General features: G+C 43.1%; 2 protein-coding genes across 10 annotated transcripts in view; one reads left to right on the forward strand and one right to left on the reverse strand.

Annotated features, from left to right (window-relative positions):
• ralgps2 (Ral GEF with PH domain and SH3 binding motif 2) overlaps nucleotides 1–25,701 on the reverse strand; it is a 110,552-nt gene that overhangs the window by 26,931 nt on the left and 57,920 nt on the right. The gene's annotated exons all lie outside the window — the stretch shown is intronic.
• Nucleotides 456–23,442, forward strand: angptl1a (angiopoietin-like 1a). 2 transcript variants are annotated; one of them, XM_069194412.1, is made up of 5 exons: nucleotides 456–823; nucleotides 12,043–12,950; nucleotides 19,378–19,571; nucleotides 21,282–21,552; nucleotides 21,859–23,442. In XM_069194412.1, exons 2-5 carry the CDS (start codon nucleotides 12,137–12,139, stop codon nucleotides 22,044–22,046), a joined length of 1,467 nt encoding a protein of 488 aa, XP_069050513.1. In that variant the 5' UTR covers nucleotides 456–823; nucleotides 12,043–12,136; the 3' UTR covers nucleotides 22,047–23,442. The 2 variants fall into 2 exon arrangements, with proteins under 2 accessions (XP_069050513.1, XP_069050514.1); XM_069194413.1 differs by having other exon boundaries at nucleotides 12,077–12,950.

Consider the following 25,701-nt stretch of genomic DNA (forward strand, 5'->3'; position numbering starts at 1 on the left):
TCAACCCAGTAAGGAAGGCAAGTCTTGCGAGACAGGACGAACACTTTCCAGGTGATGTTAGTGAAGCCTTATGGGATTATAAGCAATAATGGTGCCAAGCTGCGCTATAGATAAGGAAAAGGAGACGCATTCATCATTTTGTGAGGGCATGTGTGTGTGTGTGTGTGTGTGCTCAAAGCAAGCCTGTACAGGCTGTAGCCAAGGGCTTCCAGTGGTGACCTTCCAGGAGCTTTCAGTTCTCACCCGCCCAGTAAAGAAAACAGTCCCCACAGTCTCCCTCCCTCAGCACAGGCCCTCCTTGTGAAAAACTCTTGAGGCTTTCTTTTCTTCTCCTTTCCCTCTCCGATTCTTTTTTTCTTCGAGCAGGAATTTGCGATGTGAAACTCGAGGAGGAGTTTGTTGTTTAGTCTCCTCCAGGAGCGATGTCAGAAGCGGTGACATCAGAGGTGGGCTGGACAGTTAAACCCACCCACCCTCTGCTCCCAGCCTGAGACAACACAGGAATCCCAGAAAGCCCCGGTCACTCTCCAGCACCGGCTGCTGTCCTGCACTGTGCCCAGCGCCGCGCCGCGATAAGGCCATCGCCAGGGAACAGTCACAGCCCCGCCGCAGGACAGGCACCCCTGAGAAAACCTTCACTTGGCTCTGGATTGGGGTTTTTCCACAAGCCTTGCCGATGTTGTCCTGAAACGCCGCACTCGATGGATTTGGGGACAGCATGCGACTAGCACACATGCCACTCGGGAGCAAGCTCACGGCGCCTGGAGCCGCAGACTGAAGGCGGGAGCGGACCCAACTCTTTCGGACCTGGGCTGGAGGCAAGGTGGGTGTCGGGAGAGACGTACAGTACGCGTTAGGATTCCAGGAGCTTTTAAACAGAGTCTGCGGTTCGTTAAGATTGCCTTTAAAAATGATAAAAATGGGTCGTTTCATTTAGAAAGACTGAATGTGAGTACGAAAAAAACGACCTATTCAAGAACAGACTAAACTTTCTTCTTCTTTCGGTTTCTCCAGAACCAATGGGACTTAAACAGTAGTACATAAGCTCAGTAAATCGGGGCTCCATTTATTCCACCCCGATGAACACATGTTCTTCATTGTGGCTAGAACCAGAATTAGAAGATTAATTATGTATGGTCAGTATTAAAATGAGTTTTACAGCTGAAGTCACTCTTGTCTGCTCTTGAGGGAGAGAACTTTCATGACTTAAACTTTTTTAAAGTCATAGAATAAAGCTCCTAGTTTAGACAAGGGCAGCAAAAAAAAAGTCTTTTTCCTAAATGGCAGACTTCAGAACAAGCTGAATGATCCCCCCCTTAAACATGTTGGGGCTTGAGACCGAAGGAGGCACTATTCTAAACAAAACTCCAGGGAGGGGACATTAGCCATAACAGACTCCTGTTGATGTTCTGAAGAATCTGAAGGAGTTTCGGGAGCACTGAGGGCCCTGTAGTGTTTTCCATGGACAATCACTGGTGACCAGATTTATTTCATGTCCTTGGGTTCACGGTAGTTTCCCCGGCAGATAGAGTTTTTTTTTTCTGTGGCTGCCGTAGTCTTACCAGTTCTTCTCACTCCAAATAGAATTTCCTTCATACAGCTCTGACGCCACAGTTTCAGAAAGTAGGTTTGTATATTTTTAAAAGCAGATTTTCATTAAGACCTTCAGGACCATAAAAAAATGAAATCTTAATTGTGAAAAGGCGGCTGTTTTACAACAATTTCACAACCACAAATTTAACCTGACTAAACAAATCCTCCATGGAGACTGGAGACTAAAGCAAGTAACTCAAATTTGCAGTTCTATGGATAAGGTTGATAGACCTGACCTTGTCTTCTCATTCTGAATTTTACTGAGTCCACCACAAAGCCCCAACCTCCTTAGTACTATGATTACTATGATAATACTCCAACCATTATTACTACCAGCCACCACATAGCTGTATTCACAGTTAGAAGTAATCAAAGCAAATGGCACTGCAGCTGTCTGTATATAACCGTGAGAAAACAAGAGGAAAACAATGGTCGTGGCAGTAGAAATGAAAAAGATTATAAATGAAGCAGTCCAGAAAAGACGTACCTGAAAAGGCTGAGTGAACTGATCTCAACGAACAACTGAAGTGCCTTTGTAGTGTTTTTACTGAAGCTTTTCAAACGCTCACTTCTTTTACTCACTTCAGACTCCAAGAGATAAGGGCTAAACAGCATACAGTATGTGCTACTTCAGATAACATCTGGCCAAGACAGCAGTCTTGGCAGACAACAATAAAACAAAGGGTATTATGACGTTAAGGTACTTTAGGAATGCTATTGCATTTATTGTAGAAAAGATGGTGACTTAAGCTTAGTAACTAAGACCAAGAGAAGAACTGATGGGTTGAGTTTCTTTGCAGTTCTTGTGATGCTTAGTAGATGCTTCAGATGCTGTTAAAGAGAATGTTGTGAAAAGCCTGTCTGAGAAAAGAGGGTCTCTTAAATGTCCTGATAACTTAAACAGACAGCCTCGAAATCTCAAAGGCAGGTGCATCCTCACACTGATGATCGCCAGACTCCTCTATGATTCACTCCTCTGAAACTGCCATATTTTTGCAGTATGGATGACAGATTCGGAAAACTGTTCCAGAATTTGAATTATTTAACACAGTCATCCAGTAGTGGCTTAAGACACAGTGATGCAGTTAGTCAGGCAAAATAAAATCAACAAAAAAACATTATCTTAGTATACTGTAATTCCAGAATAGATCCTTTTTCACTCTCATTAAGGGATGCTCTCCAAATGAAAACTGAAAGCAAGGTTACCATTTAGTGTGGCTCTGTCTAAAACAAATGCAATATGGGGACAGCCAGGACTATCTAGGTGCAGAAAAAATGCAATGGAAAATTGAACTGCTTACCCCATGGAAGGAGTTTAAAGCAGAAAAGACTGAGCGACTTCATGCATGTTTAAATGCCTAGAGCAGACTAATGTAATGCTTGGCACTGGAGCTTGCATGCTGTACTTGATTCTATTCTTAGCATCAGTACCCACCTCATCCCCTTAAAGACAGCACTGGAGACAGTGTCTCTTCACCTCCTCCTTCCACAAGTCCAAAGGAGACAGCGCATACCCTGCTGAGAAGCTGTGTGCCTTTCAAGGGCCAGTCCAAATGTCGGGGAAGATGGAAAAAACATGTGGGCAATAATAATGACTTTAATGCCTACAACACTGAACAGTATGTGAAAAAAACTGACTGACCACACTAATAGCACAAAAAAGTATATGGAGCCAAAAGGCATTGAATAAAATGCAAGCCCAGTCTAGGATCCATCGCATAAGTCCTCCTATTTTTTCATCTCAAGAGAGCAATAACAGCAGTGATGGCTGGGGAGCTTCACAGTCCACAGGCCAGGCCAGAACGGGCTCCTGACATCCAGAATACGACAGTCTCAACTACTCACCACCCAAATTGAGAGCAAGCAGGGCACAACTTTTCTAGGGGATGTGACCTCCCAATTCGTTATTGTCAAGAACAAGATTAATAGAATTGCCTGGGTACTGTACTTTTATTACTGCTTTTCAGAACTTGTATTAAAAGGCTTTATGATATAATTCACTATTTTAGCCCAGACTCCAGCACTGTGACCATGGTCCCAGTGCATTAAGCAGTAGTGTATCCACTATCTGACCAAAGAGGTCTTTAAGAAGGGACACTGCTAGCCCTGTGCTTGGAAACCACTCTCCACAGCAGGCACGGAAGTGGAAATGTTTGTTTTACTGGGACGGGGATCCAGGGTGCTCCCTGTAACTGACACCTTAGGTTATTACTGCTTTTTCCTTTCATTTCCAAATAATGAATTTCAGAATGTTTGCCCAACTCAAGACACACAGATGTCCCGGATATCACGAACACAGCCGTGAAATAAATACTGCAAACCAAAAAAAGAGAAAAGCACGTTTTCTACAAAAAGAGATGCTTTGCTGCAACATTAATGCAGTATAATGCGAGCTAATTCACAGGTCACATCTTATTTGCATTGGAAATCATTTGCAGTTTAATTAGTAAAATACATAAGCATAGCACTAGATCCTGCAGCCAGCCTAATCCAGACACAGGGGCTCAGTGAGACACCAGCAACCACAGGCCCCTCACAGCACCAGTGTGTTTATCAAAACAAACTGACGGGGAAGAGGACATGACAGCGATTAATTACAGTGTGTGTTTGTGCAAATCTATTTGTGCGAGGAAATACACGTCTGCACGATTAGCAATTTCAAGAAACCAATATGAATTCATCAGAACCTTTCTAAGAAAGAAGCACTGCAAAGCCAAAAGTAATTTCTTTAGATGACTTCAACGTTACTTAATCTGATGAAAGCATTTCCAGACACAGGACTTCTTTCAGTTAGACGACTATTTTATGTTCCACAATTTGTAGATGGAAGCTGTGTTAAAATAGATGAAAAAATAAACTGAAATGTGTAGAACAATATGTCAAAGACAGGTTTGCTAATGAAAGAACAATTGAAGTTGCCATGTGTTAAAGAAACAAAAAAACCTTCCAGAGCCAGCTAATTGGAAATGTGTGTTGAAGAGTTTTAGTAGCATTCTGTAAAGAAATTAGCAACAGGTTTTAACATTTCCCTTCCAACATAAAGTACACCTTGTTATTCTAAAAAATAATACTGGAGCCATTACTGTGATCAGATACAGATAAAAAGATATCTGGTCCAAGGACCGAATGCCTGACAAAATGCAGATTATTTTAAGTAGTTCAAATAGGCAACTCCTTGATTCAGATTTGTTCCTCTTTAAACTCAGAGCTTCAAGTTATTTAATACATGACATTCAATAAAGCAATGTCCTACAAACTCCTGTCGCAAGAGTAGCTGCTACCGACTAATACCAATCAAAAAACAGATAAAACAAGAAATAACTTACAACTGGATTACATTGTCAACACACCGGCTCAAACATAACCAGCCTGCTTCTGAGGTCCATCAACAGCAAACTGTGACCAGAAGTCTCTGCATGACGTGACTGGCTGAGCTTGACCGGGGCTGGCTGGCTGGCTTTGCTTGGACCCTGGTATCCACAGCCTGTCAGGCACCTAGGAGCTTGGCGTGAGAGCTGCAGCGATACGTTGAGTGCATACACAACAGGCAATTTCCAACTGGAAGATCCGAAAAGAACAAATCATTTTTCAACTTAAAATACACATCCATTAAACAAGTTACACAGGCCATGATGTAGTCTAGTGCTGCAGGTTGAGTTTTCTGTAGCTTACTGTACATCTCTATATTTATTCATCTCTCTCAGGTCCCTCAGACACCATCTCACACCTAAATCAATGGGCCGGCTTCAGGGTCTAGGTAAACTAGGCCATTGTCACTTAACAGATCAGAACTGCTCTTCTCCAAACTGTACAGGTATACTGAAGGTATCTTTCTAGTTCAGCTACGGTCCTTCACAGAAAGCACATTATAAGAGTTCTAACTAAGTGGAGTGAGAAAGCACCTAATGTACTATACTGAGCACATTCTAATATAGTCTTGGATACTCAACAAACTGGATTTGCAGAAAATAGATACTATAGCAGACAGGACCAATTATCAGATTATCTGCGCTCTCAGTTGTCGCCAAGAGTTATTTTTTCTTCATTCCTGTGAAGAATCCATGTGTTTAGCATGAATGCGTGTTCTAGTGATTTGTCAGTCTCTCTGCATGTCGCAATGTTGAGCCTACATGTCGTGACTAAAGGCAATGTGTTAGCACAGTAGCTGTATCCTCTTTGTGGAAACCAACCAAACTAAAATGGACAACAACAAAGGCCTTGGTTACAATTAATGGTTATTACACTTTTCCACAAAAGAGATGTACATTGCGAGTGACAACACTGCCATAATATTTAAAGCTCTTTTTTCTCAATTGCAACTCGCTGTGGCAAAATGTAATTTGCCATCAGGTCAGCACCTTTTTTCATAATCAATGATGTTGCACAACTTAACAACACATGTCCAAGAATGCAGCTTCAACGACTCGCATATTTCATTTAAATCTGAACCTATTTGTTTCCACCTTTTCCCAGGGATCGTATCCATTATCATTATGTGACAACAGAGCAGAGAGGCTCCAGCTCCAATTATGTTTTGTAGAGTCAAGGCTCTTCACACTAGTAATTCACAAATGCACTACTGGATTCTTATGGGACATTAAAAGAACAAAATCTATTCTGAGACACAGATTCTCACTTTCTGCACTAAATTTCAGCATCAATACATTTCCAGCCAGAAGCTTCTTTGCTGCTGGCTTTCCCAGCCCTTCATCCTGCATTTGAATTAATTAATTGCGTTAGCATGCTTGAGTTAGAAAATTAATGGATGGATGCTTAAGTATGCAATAAAGGGCCCTTCATCACAATTAGAGTGCTGAACATACACATTTACTGCCCTCCTTCACACAAAGGCTGATCTGCCTTTTAATGCATCATTTCGACTTCCCAGCACTGAAATGAGATGCACTGATATTTAATACCTGCATCAGAGATTTAATAAAAAAAAAACTTCTGAAATATTTAAACTTGCACAAAAAAGGAACTGCATCTGTGGTGGGTGTTCATTAAAAACAATGATTCTCTACATGAAATTAACAGGATGGTAGCAGATCACAATATAATATTAGACATAAGGCAATTTTTTAAACCAGACGTGATGAATGTTTTTTATGCGTCACGATGTTTGGACCGATTTTCTGAAAAGCTGAAGGCCAGATGTGTTGAGTAAGTCTCAGCATTAATATCAGCAGTTTCCACAGTACTAGGAGAAATGTTTGCTGTTGGGTGGCAATTACTAAACAAAACACTAATCATTCCTACCCCACGCTGATGGTCACAATCCTAACTTTGATGACACATACAACATGCCTTTAACTTGAGCCCAAGAACTATGAATAGAAAGCACATTAACTGAGGAATGGACACCAATCAAAAGGACATGAGGAACTTATTACAATGAATACAATATTCAAAAGCGAGAATTCAAAAAGCCTGTTAGTTATGAACAGGTCATTTCTATTCACTTGACATTCCTCTATACAAACCCATCTTAAGATACATCTCCTAACATTAAATGTACTAGGAATTTACAATTGCTCTTTAAAGCCAGCTCTTGCACCACAGTGGTATCTTACAGAATGCAACTTTGCTTAAATCCATGCAGCAGTTGTGAAGTTCGAGGCTCAAGACTATCCCTTTTCCCAGAGAAGACCTTGCCTTATTTCCAATTAGAGTTTTAGTCAGTACTGCGCTGACCGTGTAAGTAGGGTGGCAAATGCGCCACCCTGCATAGTTCCACCCCTCTGGTTGCCGTGATCTGGTGCTTGCAGTCTCCAGTATTCTGCACTCTATCCCCGTTATGGGTCTCGACCTCCTTGGAGGACCTCTCTGATCACATCACTCCTGACCAACACCCAGCTCATCAAGCTCGTCTGCTGGTGGTCTGACCCACAGTGTGTACAGACCTTCACGGCTGGATAACCGTCATAACTGCAATACACATCACACCTATAGACAGTTCTGGGGGGGGGACAAACCTCTGGATTTACACTTCTGACAAACCCATAATGGCCATATGCAAATAAACAAACAAATGTTGTCTTGCATTGCAATGTCGGGCTCACCTCTGAAGCTCTTCCACTCTTTGCCCCAGAGTTTGACAAACAACCCCGGCCAGAGAACATGAGGAAGCGATGAACAACAGTGGAGAGCAGATCTTATCCGTGACAGATGGTATCCGTGTTAAGCTTTCCTTGTACACACATTTCGGGAAGCTGAGCTCAGCAGAGGTGGGGTGCAATGTGTTCCCAAGGAAATTACTTTAAATATCCTGAGGCGTGCAGAAATCTCCATCTTGCCGTTTTGAGAAACCAGACAAGTGCCACAACCACAACTCGGTGACGCTGTGGGATCATCCCGGCGGTCCAAGCCACTATTATGAGCTACATATTCCAAAATCCAAAAATAGTAAATTCAAATCATATTGTGAAAATGTTTAAATAAACTCCAGCTATTTACAAATGCACAGGGTTTTCATTGAAGCCACTGACAAAACCGAGTTAATGTAGTTAGTTCTTAGTATCTTAGGTTCACTATTCATTAGTTGTACTCCCAGCTGTACCAGCTTACCGACTTGCAATATTCAAGGTATAGAGAACAAAACAGTTGTGCGGACCCTTTATCTCTGGTATGTGTACCGATGCAATTTCAGAGAGGTGGCATGGCATGAAGAATTATAAATATAACAAAATACTGTTTCATCAAGCAAAGCACACTAGCTTAGAACACACCATTCGCAATTAGAGCAGTGGTAGACCAGAGATAGGGATATGTGGAGTTCAAAGCCCTGGGTGACTCAGTAAGCACCGGGCTGGTTTCCTTGCCCAGCTCTGTTGTTCAAGACATTACATTATATGACAGGCAGACAGTTGGAGTGGGAGAGGCTGACCTTTATACACCACCACAGATAACACGCTGTTAAGTGTCGGACACTCTTGAGGAAGAACGCATGTTCTTGAACTCATAGGTTCAGAACACTTACCTGTTTTGCCACCAAAAAAATTGCAATCATCAGAGTTCGTTACTAAAACTCACAGGTGTTTACAAATGAATTATTTTGCCACAGAAGATGATTCTCAGCCATTTTGTGACATTTTGATATCGCACTCCTCATTGGCATTGTAGGAAACTGGACCACTTATTTATACAGACTTAACTTTAGAGCGCAATGCTTTCTTTCAGTCTTCTGTGACAGGGATTTGACAAGCCTCATTCTGGCTCCTTTTCTGTGGTTAAGAGTTGGCTCGGACTGGGCATGCAACATCTGTTAGGAATTCTAATGGTGTTTTCTGCGCAGATACTTGTGCCAACAAGTTTGGAAAGGCCCATCAGCCTTTTGACACACTGTCTATTAACATCCATTATGCTGCCCATGCCAATTAAGCATACCATGCACCACAGCCAGAAAGAACTGCTGAAGAGAAAGTCATTACATTAAAAAACAGGGGTTACATTCCACATTACTAATGTTCTTATGTAAAATGAGTTTGATCTAGCACACTGTTCTTTCCACAGATGTCAAAACAAGTCCAGCCAGGAGCACCGGTCCCTTGCTTTGTTCACCACCCTGGATATCTATTGCTCTACATCATACTTTTTGGGGTTTGATTCAGATTAACAAGAGCACCTTTGTCTCATGAAACAGATTTTCTACAGAGCTTGTATAAAAGGTAATGGATTCAATCACAAGAACTGGCGAGAAACTAGCATTTTTGTCCCTTTACTACTCATATTAATTTTACATTGTTCAAAAGAAAAATAAGTATTGCAGCAATGGAAACATTAATTTTGCATTGAAACCAAAAGGTTTGTTCTCGAACTCCTAAACCAGAAGTCCAGTCTTTAGTGTGGATTTCCATAAAAATTGGAACACACTTGCCTGGAAGAGTGGAAGAGAGACAGCAATATCTTTTAGACATTCCTCAGAACTGCAGCAGGGGAAGGGAAAAAAAATTAGACAAGTATGGTGCTGCTGAAAGACGGAGAATTTACTGTGGCAGCACATCTGACATTCTTTAATTCCTGGAAGATCCTGTGTCTCGGGGACAATGCCAAAGGAAATCTCTTATCACATTCTTGGACAGTGCAATTAAGTTCACAAATACAGCACAATATAGATTAAACACTTACGCATTCCAAACGACCTGACAGAAAAACACTGCCACAACCATAAAGGGATTTAAAATATTAACTCTGATTTAAATAAATTCAAACAAATTCTTCAAAACGAAAAAGCCTAAGCATTCTTAGTGCCAGATGGTACTTATGTAGTCTTGGGTTCAGCAGGGTTGAAGCAATAGTCACTTCGAGAAGCCTTCCTCTTGTAATCTGGAAGGTTGATTAACACACAAGGAGTCGACTGGTCAGAGAGAAGGAAAAGAAGGAGCATGTAGCGCATTCATGGGTGAGAAGTAGTGCAAATTAGACAAAACTCCTTTCTCCAAGATACTATATTTTGACAACCGCATTTTAAGCAAACTGTAATTGAGTGTAAAAATCTGCCACACAGCACCTTAGTACGAGAATAGAAACAGGGGGAGGGACTTCAACTACAGAGAGGAATGGGCGGATGTGCAAAATATTCTGAAGGTGATGGAAAGCAGACCTGACAGTTGAAGAAATGTGATCTTCAAGTTTAAAGAGGGGGATCAAAGAAGACCATGAGTGCGTGCAGTCAGAGCAGGATAAGGAGTGCAGCCTCAAATTCGGGAAGAATTTGGTTGCTGCAATGCATGTTCTGAATGTACCGATGCAACCCTGTTTTGTTTCTTGCTAACAAAAGATGACGCTTAGACATTTGTGTCTCACCGCAAACGGAAGCTGGACAACCAGGTTGAATTCGGATTAAAACAGATCTGGGTATGAGGCACACAAATGGAACTTTAAACTTTGCCATTGGATCAGACTCCCTAGGGAAAGCATAACGGGACTGAACACAAGAAATCTGAGACCAAAGAAAGGGAGCCTTGGCATTTGAAAATGAATCTGCCTCCATTATAAAACAAGGCTGCAGCCAAGCCACGAGGACCAGCGCACGCGAGTTGGTGCCGTTGTACAGCAGAATATTCAATGACACCAATAATAGTAGCTATACCTGGTTAAATTCGCAAAGAACGGATACCAGCGTAAGCATAAAGTACCATAATGTGTCATGACAGACAGACTAGCCTATAGTACGCTGAGATGCAATGCCTAGCTGGAAAGACTTCAAAGAAAAACTGCTAGCTATCGTACTGTATATTCAGAGTTCATCCAGATGGGAAGGGCAAAGGTTGGTTTGTGGTCTGCAGTTAGAGAGTGCTTTAGGATAAAGAGGATTTCCTTAAAAACATCAGTGAAAAGCTTTTTTTATATATATACACACACGTGACTTGCCCATGACTCAACCCACTCAGGTTCTATAAGACTCAAAAAGAAAGTCAAAGCAGGGAGAATTGGACTCTGGCCTTCTGTAGTATCAAAATCAGTTTGTACTAGGCTCAGTTTTCTTTGCTATTCCTGGAAATATGTCAGGATACAAGCCTGCTTTTCCTTCTTCACTGCAGATCAAGGCAGCCCGACCACACCTTCCTTACCGCTTCATTACCTACAAGACCGTACTGAATGTGGTGAGAACGTAACAGTACATCTCTCGCATTATGCTTACACTGACTGATATAACAGCCCCACACTTACAAAGGAGTTGTGTTTGAAAAGTGAGTTTATAAGTTTAGAACTTGAAAACCATTTTCTCAATACAAACGGTGGTGAGCTTCCCAGTCTAAACCACAAAACTCTACTTCATTCATAATATAGATGAAACATTGTTAATCTGCAATGAAAAATAATAGATGATGCCATGTTTTTCTGTGTGATATGGTTGATGGATTCTGATCCCCACTGAGAACAACTTAAAGCACCAAGCACCTACCCAATCTGTGACGGCAGCTATCCTGTCTCCAAAAGCTTTAGGCTGTCACTTTCACTGCAAAGCTAATCCCTTTCCTTTTCCATGATCATCCATATGTCAGCGTCACGATCAGTCAGTTAGGATCATCTTTTGTTTCACAAACAGAATGAATGCTCATTGGTCTTACTTGGAAGGTCACAGACGAGCAATGGACAGCACATGTGCTCCTGCAAGTAGGTCCCAAGATGGTGACTTGTTCACATGTGGCATGGTGCTTGTATGCACAAAGTTAACATAATATCTCATGGAGTTTCTTATGTGTGATGTTCTGATGTTTGTGTGCTGGACACTCATAACTAAGCAATGCATGTATATCAAGCAGCCCTAATTATCCATATTTATCCTTAAAATCACTCTTTTTAACTGGTTTTAAAAGCAATGCACACAGAATATAAAAGCAGTTCAATTCACAACCTTTTAAGTGAGGAATGGGTTTGGGAGAATAACCGGAAGCCCCCTGAAACACTGCACAGTTACAACTTATCAACATACTGTCTCCGCAGGGACTGAGGCTTACCAGTGTCATCTCCATTCCAGGCTTCGAGGACCTGAAATCAGCTCCCCTAAAGACGGCAGCAGAAGGCCTAAAGGGAAGCAATGAGGGTGGCGGCATGGAGTGTGTGTGCCACGTTGTGTCTGCTGACCTGGGGGGAGTGCCGGAGAGGGGCGTCGCCCTCACAGACTAGCGCAGCATCACGCAGGAGAAGCGCGCGGGCGGCCGAGGACGACGCCAACAGGAAGTGCTCCTACACCTTCCTCATCCCCCAGCAGAAGATCACCGGGCCCATCTGCGCCCACTCCACCGGCCCAGAGCCCGACAAGGATCGGGTGACGCGCATGGACCTGGCGGACGTGAAGGAGGTGCTGTCCAAGCAGCGGCGGGAGATCGAGACCCTGCAGCTGGTGGTGGACGTGGACGGCAACATGGTGAACGAAATGAAACTGCTGCGGAAGGAGAGCCGCAACATGAACTCGCGCGTCACCCAGCTCTACATGCAGCTGCTGCACGAGATCATCCGCAAGAGGGACAACTCCCTGGAGATCGCACAGCTGGAGAACCGCATCCTCAACGTCACCTCCGAGATGCTGCGCCTCGCCAGCCGCTACAAGGAGCTCGAGCTGCGCTACTCGGCGCTGGCTGGGCTGGTCAACAACCAGTCGGTGCTCATCACCATGCTGGAAGAGCAGTGCCTGCGCACCTTCACTCGCCAGGACCTGCCTGCCATGCCACCGCTGGTGCAAGTGGTGCCCCAGAACATCCCCATCAACAACCGCTACACCAGCAGCAACGAGATCCAGAGGGATCCCAATCGGGCCTTCCCTCGGGACAGGGGGGTGCGCATGGACGCCTCACCCACTTCCAGCCCGCTGGGGATCCCCCCCGTGCCCATAGGCACACTCAGCTCAGACGGTAAGACATGACATGCGGATGCTAACAAAACTCCACATTGTGGAAGACAGCAGCTGTCTAATAACTGTACACACTTACGGTATTTAAACATTTAAAAGACACAGGAATCCAAGGTAATGTAAACATATAGACTAAGAAGTGGTTAACAAAATAAGAGGAAATGTAGAAATAATGAAAAGTAATGGTGTACCACAGGGATCTGTTTTAGGCCTGTTGCTTAATGAGTCTAAGTGATTTCAATTCTGGTGTAGTAATTCACAGATGATAGAAAAATAGGGGATATAGTAAACATGCAGCAGCTGGGAAAACACAAAAAAATCCAAGGCCTGGCCAGACAACTGGTAAATAAAACTGAACACCGCTAAGCACTAATCTGCCCATGCAGCATGCTGGAACGCACATTACACATCACAAAGCAGGAAGATGGGGATCTGGGAGAATGTGTGGGGAAGGAATAAAAATGTTTGGAACACATGGGTATATAGCAAAATGTGCACAATTTGAATTACAGGAGTTTAAATCAAGTCTTTACAACAGTAAGTTCTCATTTAGGAAATTGTCTTCCGTTTAGGTCATGATACCACAAAGAAATTATAACCTTAAATGAGTTCAAAGAAGAGGAATAATTCTGATTCCTGGTTTCAGGGAATTGTCATTTAACCAGGAGACAGGTTAAGGGAGCTGTTTTGTTTTGATACCGTCTAGAGCAAATGAAATTGAGAGAAGTTTTGATCCAAGTGCAAACAAATACTAAAGAGTATAGACAAAATTAGCCAAAGGACTATTTCAGGCTAACATGGCTCATAGCTAGAAACTAAATGGGATTTAATTTAGGATTTTGAAGTGGATGTTTTCTACACAAAGAGTTGTAGGTTTGTGGAACAGATTTCCCAACAGGAGGTTGAGGCCCAGACTTAGGGATCATTCAAGAAACAGCTGGACAGAGTTTAAAATTAAACTACAGTACTAAACTAACACAAAAAAAAGCCAGGCCAAATGAACAGCCTCCTCTCTCTATCTGCTCAAAGTGAATAATAATAATAATGACAAAAACACATCCAGAGAAATTAATTGGTAGTTCCATAAAACTGTTTTCCTTTAGTTATTGGTGTTTACATTCAAAACATAGGACTCTTGGTGTCAGACCTGAAGAATTACCATATAACAGTCATAACACATGATATACTATGAGAAGCATCAGCACTTTTCCTTGCTGAAGGGAAGCTGATGATAAGTGAAAGCTGAGCTACAGTATGGAATGATGCGATACATTGTTCAGCAGATGTAAAGAAGCTCTGACCACCTAATCACTCACTCCATCATCGCAATTTTACCTTCTGTAAGACTCCAAAGAAAACAATTGGACTGTTTTGGATGAAAGCCCAGGCTTGTTCAATGACCTCCAGACAATTTCATCTGGAAAGGCACTCTAGGAAAACAGAAGTTGATCTTGAATGTAGTTCACTAGCAATAGAAACGATGTTCTTCTGTAAAAGCTGAAAAAAAAAAAACCTAACTACCTTAAAACAGCAAAAATAGTTCCGTGAACACATTCTGGAAAAATCATAAAGGTATTAAACATAACTGGAAAGATAAATGAAAAAAGTTTAGACTTACAGTATTTCTGAATTAGTTTTTACCTGAACCAGCACCTTCACTGGAAGAACACTTATTGCCTAGGAAGGACTGGGTTTTACATTATGAATTAGACCCCTAATCCTCAGTTTAAACTGTCACTGTTTAGAGACTCTAAACAGCTCCATATGCTCTCACCCTCAGTGTGGCTAAAACCTTTAGAGGAAAGAGCCACTCATTAAATGTCTCCTCCTTTTTCTCTGGGAAAAAAAAAACTTTGCAAACAGAATTCCCCCCCTAAAACTGGGAATCCCATTCTGTAATCAAGCCTTGTCTAAACTACACATTTTCAGCACTGGAATAGCATCAAGCCGCACAAACAAAAAAGAAGTGGCTCATCTAATCCAGGCAGTCATCTTACTTTCATTACTAAGAGACAAACAGCGTAGAGGGACCTTCATCTTTCCCAAGAGAGAGGCGCGCTCATAGGCCTGGGAATGTCCTCTGAGCACTGCATGTACATAATCTGACCATGTACATGCAGTACATAAAAATTGCCAATGTTAAAATACTGAGAAACAGGAAAAGATTTAACTGCTTTGCTTGATTTAGATAATATCCAAATTCAGCCTAAGTAGATATCAGTCTCACACAGTTTAAAAGACAGTGTCGTTAGCCCACTTTACTGAGATCTGAAGATAAATTCTTGATCCTACTATACCATTAACTACTCTTCTAATGGCAGGGATGGAAGGAATATGTAAATTGTACAGCAGATGGATACATTAATGGTTTTACAAGCTGCAGCAGCACATTTTGTACTGACAAAGCAGAAGGGTACAGTATATACAGTATTACGCAAAACACATTCCATAGAAATACAAGCTTTTAACTTAGTTTTCTAGAATTGATGTAAAACTCATTCTAAAACACATTTAGGTCTGTTTACAAAATCAGTTTATGAAATGTATAAAAAAACATTTATGAAATAGTTCATAAATAGATGATAAATTCATTAAATAGGTCAGTAGTAAAATATTTCATATTTTCCCCCTTTTCTTTTTTTGGCATATCGATTTTTAAATTGTGTTTCCAGTGTGTTACTGGAGCACTGGAGCAGAAAATGTATACCAAGTGTTCTGTGATACAATTGTAGTTTAAGACTGTTGGATTCTCCAGTTTTCCTGAAAATTAACTCTGAAAATGGGTATTCCCATATGGCTCCAATAGGATTCATGTGGGCAGTCCCATATGGCATCAATCAGGATTATGTGGCCATTCAATTGCTTTTACCCAAGCAACTTTTACCCTGGTTTCTAAATGTTTAAACTGCAGTAGCACTATACATTGCTGAAAAAACATTCAAGTGAGAAAACAAAAGCCATCTAAGCTTTTCATTTTATTTTGACCCCAAATGCCATTTAATGCAAATTTATTCAAAAGAAACATGGAATGCCTAGCATCTTGCGTGGATTTACATGCAGCAGATAGATTTATGTATTTATCCTATTATATATCCTGCTGCACAAAGTCTGAACTGGAACAAATTGCTATGAAATGTGAGCCTGATTTCTTATTCTGTTGTACACCATCTCTCTGGAATGCAGAAACATTGGAATTATCTAAATCTTCACAAACATCATAGTTATTCTAAAATGAAGGGCTTTTAAAGTGACTTCCATTTCGCTGCATGAAAATACTCAGGTTAAAGCAGGTTATCATGTCATCTGAAAACATTCCCTTTGACCATTATTTATATACACAAGCACAATGTGTATTACAGATACACCTGCAGTGTCTTTTGGAATCTTGTGTCACCTTGGAATCTGAGATTGAATGCTAAAGATTTGGAATTTCCACAAAATGTAAGGACACCAAAGAAAATCTGAATTAAATCTGTGCAGAAGGCCCCCAAATTCAGAGAGAAAAAAGTAATAATTTACTGGTTCTGACAAGTTAGCAGAATAAAACTGAATGCGGCAACACTAGGGCAACCTTTCCTAAAACACTGCTATCTTTGTCTTCTAAATTCTTGTATTGCTCATGAGGTCAGAAAGGACAGCTCTTACACTACCAAACACATACAGCAAACAAAGTTCCCTGCTCTTATGAGACTGAGACAGGCCACTCCCACCTGACCCCAGGGAGGGGCCATTCCCACCTGGCCACTGACAGGCCGCTCCCATCTGACCCCAGGGAGGGGCCACTCCCACCTGGTCACTGAGACAGGCCACTCCCATCTGACCCCAGGGAAGAGCCACTCCCATCTGGTCACCGTTAGGCCACACCCACCTGACCCCAGGGAGGGACCACTCCCCCCTGTCCACTGAGACAGACCACTCCCACTTGGTCACCGAGAAAGGTCACTCCACCTGATCCAGGGAGGGGCCACTCCCTTCATCCTCACATCTGTCAGGTCAGTCCTCATTCGGACTTCTTGACCGAGACAAATGCCAGCCAGTGACTGCATTTATGAGGGCCAATAAACAAATTTCAGGATAAACCCAGCTGTGGTTAGAGTTCAGCGATGTGGGATTGGAGAAGGCCTTTAATCTATAGAACAATTTGTAAAACAACAATTTCCAGCTGTTAGTCCTCTGTTGTAAACTTCATTCACTGCTGAAGTTTGGTCGTATCCTTACTCCAATAAGGCTTCAACAATGCATTGCCCCCACTGTGCTTCCCTGTGGAGGCAACAATAGCCTGGAGAAGGCACTGGTCCAATGGCCAGAGTCTTTGCTGAGATCATGAAAGCCTTGAGAGCCAGAAGCATTCTGGGTTGCACACAGCTGGCACGGAAGGTTTCAGTTCCTGGCTCGTGGCTGTGTTAATATCCCAAAGGAAGGTGCAGCATTTCCCAACGAAAATAGAAACTAATACAGCCTGATGCCGGAGCTACAGGATCAACACTTACTCTCCTCCTGCTAAAGTACCTCAGCTGCGAGCTCCCAAAGCCCAGGGGACTGGGGGTTTATGATCTATTAAAACGGAATGGAAACCATATTCAGGAAAAAAGACCCCACAGTCTGTTACGGAGCCACTGGAAAAGCCAGTTCAGAATACGTCCTACTCATGTCAGATGTCATTACTGTGAGGTGCAGTTATACAAGAAATGGTGCAGCAGCACATGAAAGTTCCTGTTTGCCCCATGAAAGAATCTTGAGTCCTAAACTGTAACACCAAGCCTACATAGAAATAACTAAGTGCCTGACGGATAAAAACTTTTTTTTTAAATCGAAGCAGCCTATACATTTTTTTTTTTGCATCATTTAGAATTCCTGACACTTTCCATTAGTCTGTAACCAAGAAAAACAGGTTAGGTGTTTTCGGAACGCAGTGAGTGAAACTGCAGAAAGTCAGTCTCTGGTGCAATGCTGGTACACAAATCAGCGTCTGATCCTTTTTACGTCTTTGTTTCCTCAGACCATTCCCGGACATTCATTTTGAGATAAGAGGGCTAAGAAGCTGGAATAAATTAATAATAATTATAATAATAATTGCTTACACTTATATAGCGCTTTTCTGGACACTCCACTCAAAGCGCTTTACAGGTAATGGGGACTCCCCTCCACCACCACCAATGTGCAGCCCCACCTGGATGATGCGACGGCAGCCATAGTGCGCCAGAACGCTCACCACACATCAGCTATCAGTGGGGAGGAGAGCAGATTTATGTAGCCAATTCATAGAGGGGGATTATTAGGAGGCCATGATTAGTAAGGGCCAATTGGAAATTTTGGCCAGGACACCGGGGTTACACCCCTACTCTTTTCGAGAAGCACCCTGGGATTTTTAATGACCACAGAGAGTCAGGACCTCGGTTTTACGTCTCATCCGAAGGACGGCGCCTGTTTACAGTATAGTGTCCCCGTCACTATACTGGGGCATTAGGACCCACATGGACCACAGGGTGAGCGCCCCCTGCTGGCCCCACTAACACCTCTTCCAGCAGCAACCCTAGTTTTTCCCAGGAGGTCTCCCATCCAGGTACTGACCAGGCTCACACCTGCTTAGCTTCAGTGGGTTGCCAGTTGTGAGTTGCAGGGTGATATGGCTGCTGGCGAAGAAATCATAATTAAAATAATACTTTACAAATCAGTTTCAAATGTCTGGACGAACTATTACAGCTGCAGCTGAATCAACCCCCCCATCTGACAATGGCGTTTTTTTCTGAAGCTTAGAGGTTGCCATGCGAGGGGTTTCAAGAGATTTGTAAAGCAAAACCTTTAAAGTCAAATTGAAAAGAAACGTGTTTCATGGCAATACTGCTGCCCTGAAACTTGATTTTTATAAAAGTGTGCCATGTATAAGAATGGTGTCTCAGTGTCCAACCACTGTAAGAACTCGCCCACAACCACTGTTCTCTCCCTGTCAAGAACGTCAAGAGTTACAGTCTCTCGCAAGTTCAAATATCAAGACCTTTGTAAGGTATTCCTAAACTATCTTTACATGGTGAAAGGAAACGAGCAGCTTTTAATTAAACACTGCGGATAAAAGGAGTTATTTCTAGCAATATTACGCTCCAAAGAAACGTCAGTATATGGAAACATTTCGGTTCTCATTAATGGTCTTTATGCATATTTGTAAGTGAGCTTGTACGAAGAATCCAAGGTATACAAATATAATCTCTTCTCAAAAGACGTTTCAATTATATTTAAACACAAGACCATCTGGGGTGACGCATTCTTAGTGAATGAACCAATGCGAAATGGAAACATCTCTGTTCTCCGGAATGCCACCTGAGCTCAGTGTTTGCTAACCCCCGCTAACTGGGCCTGCGGGAGGGGGGACAGGGGCTCCGGCTGGCCTGGCCTGACTGACGGCGGCCCGCGCGCTCTCTGTGTGCCTGCAGGGCCGTTCCGAGACTGTTACCAGGTGCGACAGGCAGGCCACAGCACCAGCGGGATCTACCTGCTGAAGCCGGACGGCAGCGACAGGCTGATGCAGGTGTGGTGCGAGCACGGCCTGGACAATGGCGGCTGGACCGTCATCCAGCGCAGGAAAGACGGCTCCGTCAACTTCTTCAGGAACTGGGACAATTACAAGGTAGGGCAGAACGAGCCGCAGGGCACGTCTCTCACACCGGTCGGCTCCAGTCCAGCGTTCTCACTGGGTCCGGAAAACAAACGTCTAAGCGAGTCGGCATTTCTGAACCTTGAACACCCTCGTCTTGGCCGTTAACACAAAGGGCAAATCCTAAAAAGAACCCGATGGCTTTTGATCTATAAGTGTCTGCACATCCTAAAACGGTTTGCCTCAGGTTCTACACGCGGCCAAAAATCATACTCGGATACATGCATAACCTCAAATCCCCCGTGGCTAACAATCCAGGGCAATGTAATCACATGGAAGCCGCGCGGTTCGGAAGGAGAAAGCTGGCAGAAAGTACCTTTCTGATCCAGGTGACTGCAAAGCTTGACAGATATATGGGCAGCATTAGAGGGGTCGTTAACTGTAGACTGCGGTGGTCACGGTGGGATTTTCATAACACCCACAAAAAACCTTACTCCCAAATACACAGGCCCAGCAGCCCCCGACCCAAAACACAGATCTAACTGGGACGCCAGCCTTGCCAGTTCAAGTCTGCGTAACAGGCTTCCGAATCTGCAGAAAGTATTCAATTTCTCCCACAGTGGCAGGATGACAACACAGCCCCAAACGGAAAGCCAAAAACAACATGACCATTCCTCCTTCCGACAGGGTCTTACTAAACCGCAGTCAAAACTGTGCTTAAGCAGCTGACTGGGATGCCCGACAGCAACTTGCAATGTATCACAAAAAGCATAAAATGGACAGGCTGTAAATGTCAGGAAATAAATGCAAAAACCCCAGGTCTCCTTTTGAATTTTTTGTAACAAGAAATGTTTTGGTAGTTTAAATAAGAACGGTGCCCAAAAACTTAATCTGTGTTTAAATCAGCCTTTTACTGAACAAGTCAGGTTAAACAGAAACATGGATGAAGAATCACGCCACGTTTTCTACACTGTATTACTGCCTTGATTCCTTGATGCAAGAAATAAATATACATAAATGAGACACTCAAGCAAATCTACAATCCACAGTTTTTCCCTCCTCTGATTTTGGCTCTCTAAACTTAGAAAATAGTGATGCTCTCATCCATCTGAAGCAGGATTATCAAGTCCAGATCCTTCACACAACCGCACCTCATCCCAGAAGCCTATAGGGGAAAAAATAATTTTATCAACTTGTAATACAATAAGTGTTTTTATCTGAGCAGAAGAACGTTTTGCACAGTAGCCAGCGAGGAACCAGCCAGCAGATGACTTCAAATTTCCAAAAGAACCAACTCAGTCCTTGCATTTTACTTTCTAGAGTGACTTCACTATTTACTTTCAGCTCAACTGTCCAATTTGTAACCATATACTGACGGGAACCTGACAAATCGTAATTTTGTTGAATTAAACATCCAAAATTCCACTGCTTATTGGTGAATGTAAATCAAAGATCCTGTTCCACAGGAAGGCTCTCTTTCGAGTCCACAAAAATTGCTCACCCTAACACTAAGAAAGGTGTTCCAGTTCTCTTTAGTCTTTCCACACAACAAGCTGTGGTGTCCCTGCATGTCGTCTTTAATCAGTGCATGAAATACATTTGATTATATTCTGAATTTCTGTGTGCTTTTTCTGGCTTTCTTTGAGTTGTACAAATTAGTAAGCAGTCTGCTAAGAAACCTCCCGGTGATGTCTTTGTCTTTTCTCCATAAGGAGATACTTTCTGACTCATCTGTCCTTTCAGAAAGGGTTCGGTAACATTGACAACGAGTACTGGCTGGGCCTGGAGCACATCTACAACCTGGGGAAGCAGGGGGACTACAGGCTGCTGATCGAGATGGAGGACTGGCTGGGGAAGAAGGTGTATGCTGAATACAGCAGCTTCCGCTTGGAGCCGGAGAGCGAGTTCTACCGCCTGCGCCTGGGCACCTACCAGGGCAACGCCGGCGACTCCTTCAGCAGCCACAACGGCAAACAATTCACCACGCTGGATCGTGACAAGGATGTCTTCTCAGGTACGCCCTCCCTGTCTCTTCCCTCTGTGAGGATACTAGGAAAATGGGCCTGATCCACACACTTCTCTGCATTCCTCCAATGTCAAACTCACAATAACTCCAGAGAACATATTTCTGTCTTATGCATCACTGATGAGTATAGTAGCCTTTTCCAAAGTGAACAAATGATCACAACTTCCTATTGGGTTAGGCCTCTCTTCAAAACAAACATCTTATATTGCAAAATCTAAGGCTTGATCAAGTACTTAGCTCTGTGTTGAAGAGGCATGTTTCTCTCTTGGATACTGACCCCTTCCTGTTCTGCAGGTAACTGCGCTCATTTCCACAAAGGGGGATGGTGGTACAATGCGTGCGGCCAGACCAATTTGAATGGCGTGTGGTACAGCGGGGGGATCTACCGTAGCAAGTTTCAGGACGGCATCTTCTGGGCCGACTACGGGGGTGGGTTCTACTCCCTGAAGGCCGTGAGAATGATGATCCGGCCCATCGACTGAAGACATCCTGGGCCCACAATACCAACAGATGCACCCAATGCTTTTTCCTGCCCCTGCCCCTCTCCAAATGCTCATTGTATATAACGCAGAAACTTCACAAATCTCTTCAGTGAATAGTGTACTGTATATGCAGCTCAAGGTCCAGTGACTGTTTGTAAGGAATATTTTTGTCAGGATGGAGTGCCTGATTGCTATCCCTAACCTCTCACCCCTGAGAAAAACCATCCCACCCCTCTGCTGTATCTGGAAAAGATGACCTTTTACTGAGGATCTTTCAGTCGTCCTGCAACAGGACTGCAAGTAAGGATTGTATCCAGATGCAGACCGATAGCAGTTTCCAGCCTTAGATCTTCACACAGCAATACCTGATTATTAATATCCATCTGTTCTCAAAACTACAAATCAGAACTGCAAAATGTCAAGGTTTTTAGGAAAGTCTATGAAGGGCACTTGACTAATGCAAACAAGATTTTGAGGATGATCTGCTCATGGCTTCTGACCCCCAACAAGCCAGTCAAACAGTGTGAAAAGGTCAAGCAGGTAGAGAAGGACCAAGTATTACAAAACGGAGTGTAAACTCAAGAAAAGCAAAGGGGAAAGACCAGCATCCCTAGGTACTGAAGCAGGAGTATCAGCATGCCAGGAGTGCCAGATCGTTCGGGGCTTGAACAATCCCTGCTGTGTGGGGCGCAGAGGGGTGGGGCGGTGCAGGTGGAACCCTTTGGACTATTACAGCAATGCTGGGGGTGTGCCACACGCACCTTCCTGAGCCCCTCCACTTACTGCTGCCCTTGCCAGAGCCTCCAGGGGGGACCCAGACGAGCACACGCAGGCATGAGCTGCCGCTGGTACTGTCCAGAAAAACAAAGCCTAACATTCGTAATATGCTATATGCAGATGTGAAGGAAATCAATGCATTTGTACCACAAGAGGCCTTCAAAAGGTACTGTACATAGTGAAGGTATTTTTAAGGCACAAAATATAAATATTCCAAGAAAAGTGTCTGTGCTGTCCAAGAAGCTTGGCTTGCCGTGGTATGTAAATATATTTGGCCTTATCTTTAAAACTATTTAAGAGGTCTGATGTGCTTCAGCTAAATGCAAATCCCACGCCAACTACTCTCCCTCCCCCAACGTCACCCCCTCTCCAAACTCTCAGCAATTATTTATCAAATTATTTAAAAGGGATATAGTCCTGTTCTTCTGTTCTGGTGAGGATGTAAATTATGTACATGCGATTTACCAGCAGTTGTATATTCCACTCCAGCTAGCTCAGCCACCCTTCTATCAAGTCAAACATATCAGACAGGAGATGGAGCCCCGACTCAGCTCTGCCACCTACAGTACTACCACGAGACGCAAAATAAAACTATTTTTAAATACCTTCCTATTTAAAAGAGTCCTCATTACTTTCCATTACGAACAGAGCACAGCGCAAGCCTCAACAGTCCACAGCAAACAGACAGGGTGACATTTAACGGCATGTAATATTAATTGCATTAGCTAGTCCATATGTATGCTTGCAGATGTTGCGTTTTATATTTTAATAAGTACATGTGACCCTGTGTCTTCATGTTTAAAGAATTCGGGCTGCCAGCAAAAAAAAAAAAGTATATGCTTTGTCCTAGAAGTGTTCATGTTTAAAAAATGCAGACAGATGAGAAATATGCGGCTTTGCCAAAACAAGGCAATGTGGGAGACAATGAGAAACACATTGCGGTAATCTAGACAAGCAGAGAGCGAATGAGTGAAGCACCTCTCCAGTAGAGGCGGCCCGCACTTTCAGGCACTTCCAGAAAATACCAGGAATGACACTGAGACTCAAGTTTTCTGTTTTCTGTCAAGACAAGCTTCCTGAAGACCGTAATCAAAGAGGACATGCGTCCCATCCTAGGGCATATAATCTGATTGTCCCCCAAGTGGAAGAGGACAAGCCCTTTTATGGACTTATTAAGCCACTGGATCTGCAGAGAAAAAAAACTCCACGGTATAGAGACAGTATGGAAAGTTGTTTGACCATACTTATTAAAATCTTCAGTGCAAGACAGTGTTAAAAGTCAATCTAGAAGGATAGCTTCAAGCAGTTTAGATCAAACAAACCGGCCTTAGAATCATGCCCTAAAAAACTTCAGACCATTATCCCGTGACTTCCTTGTAAAAATGTGTTAATTGTCTATTTGAAGCATGCCAGCAGATGCAAGAATAGCTACAAATGAGAAGGCTATTCGGCCCAAATAGCTTGTTTAGTAACTAGCCTGTGCCATGACCCCCCCTGCCTTTTGAATAAAGAAGTGCCTTCTGTTCTTGGTTTTGAAAGCAAATGCACAAAGTTCCCATTGGTGTCCTTTGGTTCGTGTTTCTCTTCTCAGTCTGAATGGATGACAGAAGAGCAGGAAAGTTCCCACACCTTGATGATCAATTTGCAGAGACACCCCGAGACTGAGAGTATATACAAACTGAACCTACTAAGGTCCTTTCACACTCCTCTATGCACTCCGAACCAGGGACATTTAAAAGGTACTAGTTTGTCAAAGTTTCAAGTTCCAGGCAAATCTACATGTGCTGAGAAACCGCTCACTAAGTTAATCACTACTTGGAAGCCCGGTCATAAAGTATGTGAGTTATGAGGTGATAAGGAGAAGTATTTGATATTGTTTTTCTTATCTGTCCAATACAGAACTTGTGGCTCATGGAAAAACTACGCTTGGCACAGTTATCTTTTTTTTAATGTTCCTTTCCCCAGCTCTACCCACAATGCACACAGCCAGCTCCAGGCATATCAATGTCATTTTTGTTCAATTTACATTGTATAACGATCTTTTTGACAGCACCACTTTGCTGTACAGAAACCGGTTTTCATATACGTGCTGTTAAGTTACTTTATTTTTTTCCAAGCCGTTTCTCTTGCACATTACACAGCAAGATTCTGTTAAATGATGAATAGGTCCCATTTAATTCGGACAAACAGTCCTCCAGTAATGCGATACTCCGGCAATCCCTAGCTAATGGAAACTGAAATACCAGAATGAAGCTGGGATTTGGCTTGTTTAATGGGAACACTGTAGCTGTGTGAATAAGTAGGTGCTGTTCAAACGTATCTCAGGGAGTACCACCGGGAATCTGTTAGACCTACAACAGCAAAAGAAGTGTGATTGAAAAACTGAAGCATCTACCAAGAGCTGAGACAGAGCAAACCTAAAATGCTGCCCAACACAGAATAAGAGCATAACAATAAATTTAAGTGTGGAAAAAAGGGATACTGATCCCACCACCTTATTCAATTCATGACCAACCAATGAAACGTCAAACTGCCAGGAAAAAAAATATTTTTAAGATTGTAGTTATTCTGTTCCACTCCACTTGATTCAACAGTTGAGTTATGACCTACGTGTTTAACTTTTCCTTGGCGCACACTTGGATGCGGCAATCGATTGCGTGTAGATTAACAGCCGGATATTCGTGCTTCACGCGGGATGGACATTCCAGACGCCGGGGCTGGAAAAAGAGCGCAGGTCGGCTCAAGGAGCTTAGCAGCGTCCTCCTGCAAGGGGGAGGGGGTGAGTGGGACACTGGCCAGAGCAGCACCAGCGGGACGCCCTTCTTCCCTTACAAATCACCCGCTGTCACCTTCCCTCGGTTTCTCCTCCCCTCTGTGC

Source organism: Lepisosteus oculatus, chromosome 9 (assembly GCF_040954835.1).
Source record: "Lepisosteus oculatus isolate fLepOcu1 chromosome 9, fLepOcu1.hap2, whole genome shotgun sequence".
Classification (NCBI taxonomy): domain Eukaryota; kingdom Metazoa; phylum Chordata; class Actinopteri; order Semionotiformes; family Lepisosteidae; genus Lepisosteus; species Lepisosteus oculatus.

Coding starts and splice junctions, on each gene's coding strand:
- angptl1a (XM_069194412.1), top strand. CDS start 12,137: ATGAGGGTGGCGGCATGGAGTGTGTGTGCCACGTTGTGTCTGCTGACC. Junction 12,951..19,377: donor AGGCACACTCAGCTCAGACG/GTAAGACATGAC, acceptor GTGTGCCTGCAG/GGCCGTTCCGAGACTGTTAC. Junction 19,572..21,281: donor GGAACTGGGACAATTACAAG/GTAGGGCAGAAC, acceptor CTGTCCTTTCAG/AAAGGGTTCGGTAACATTGA.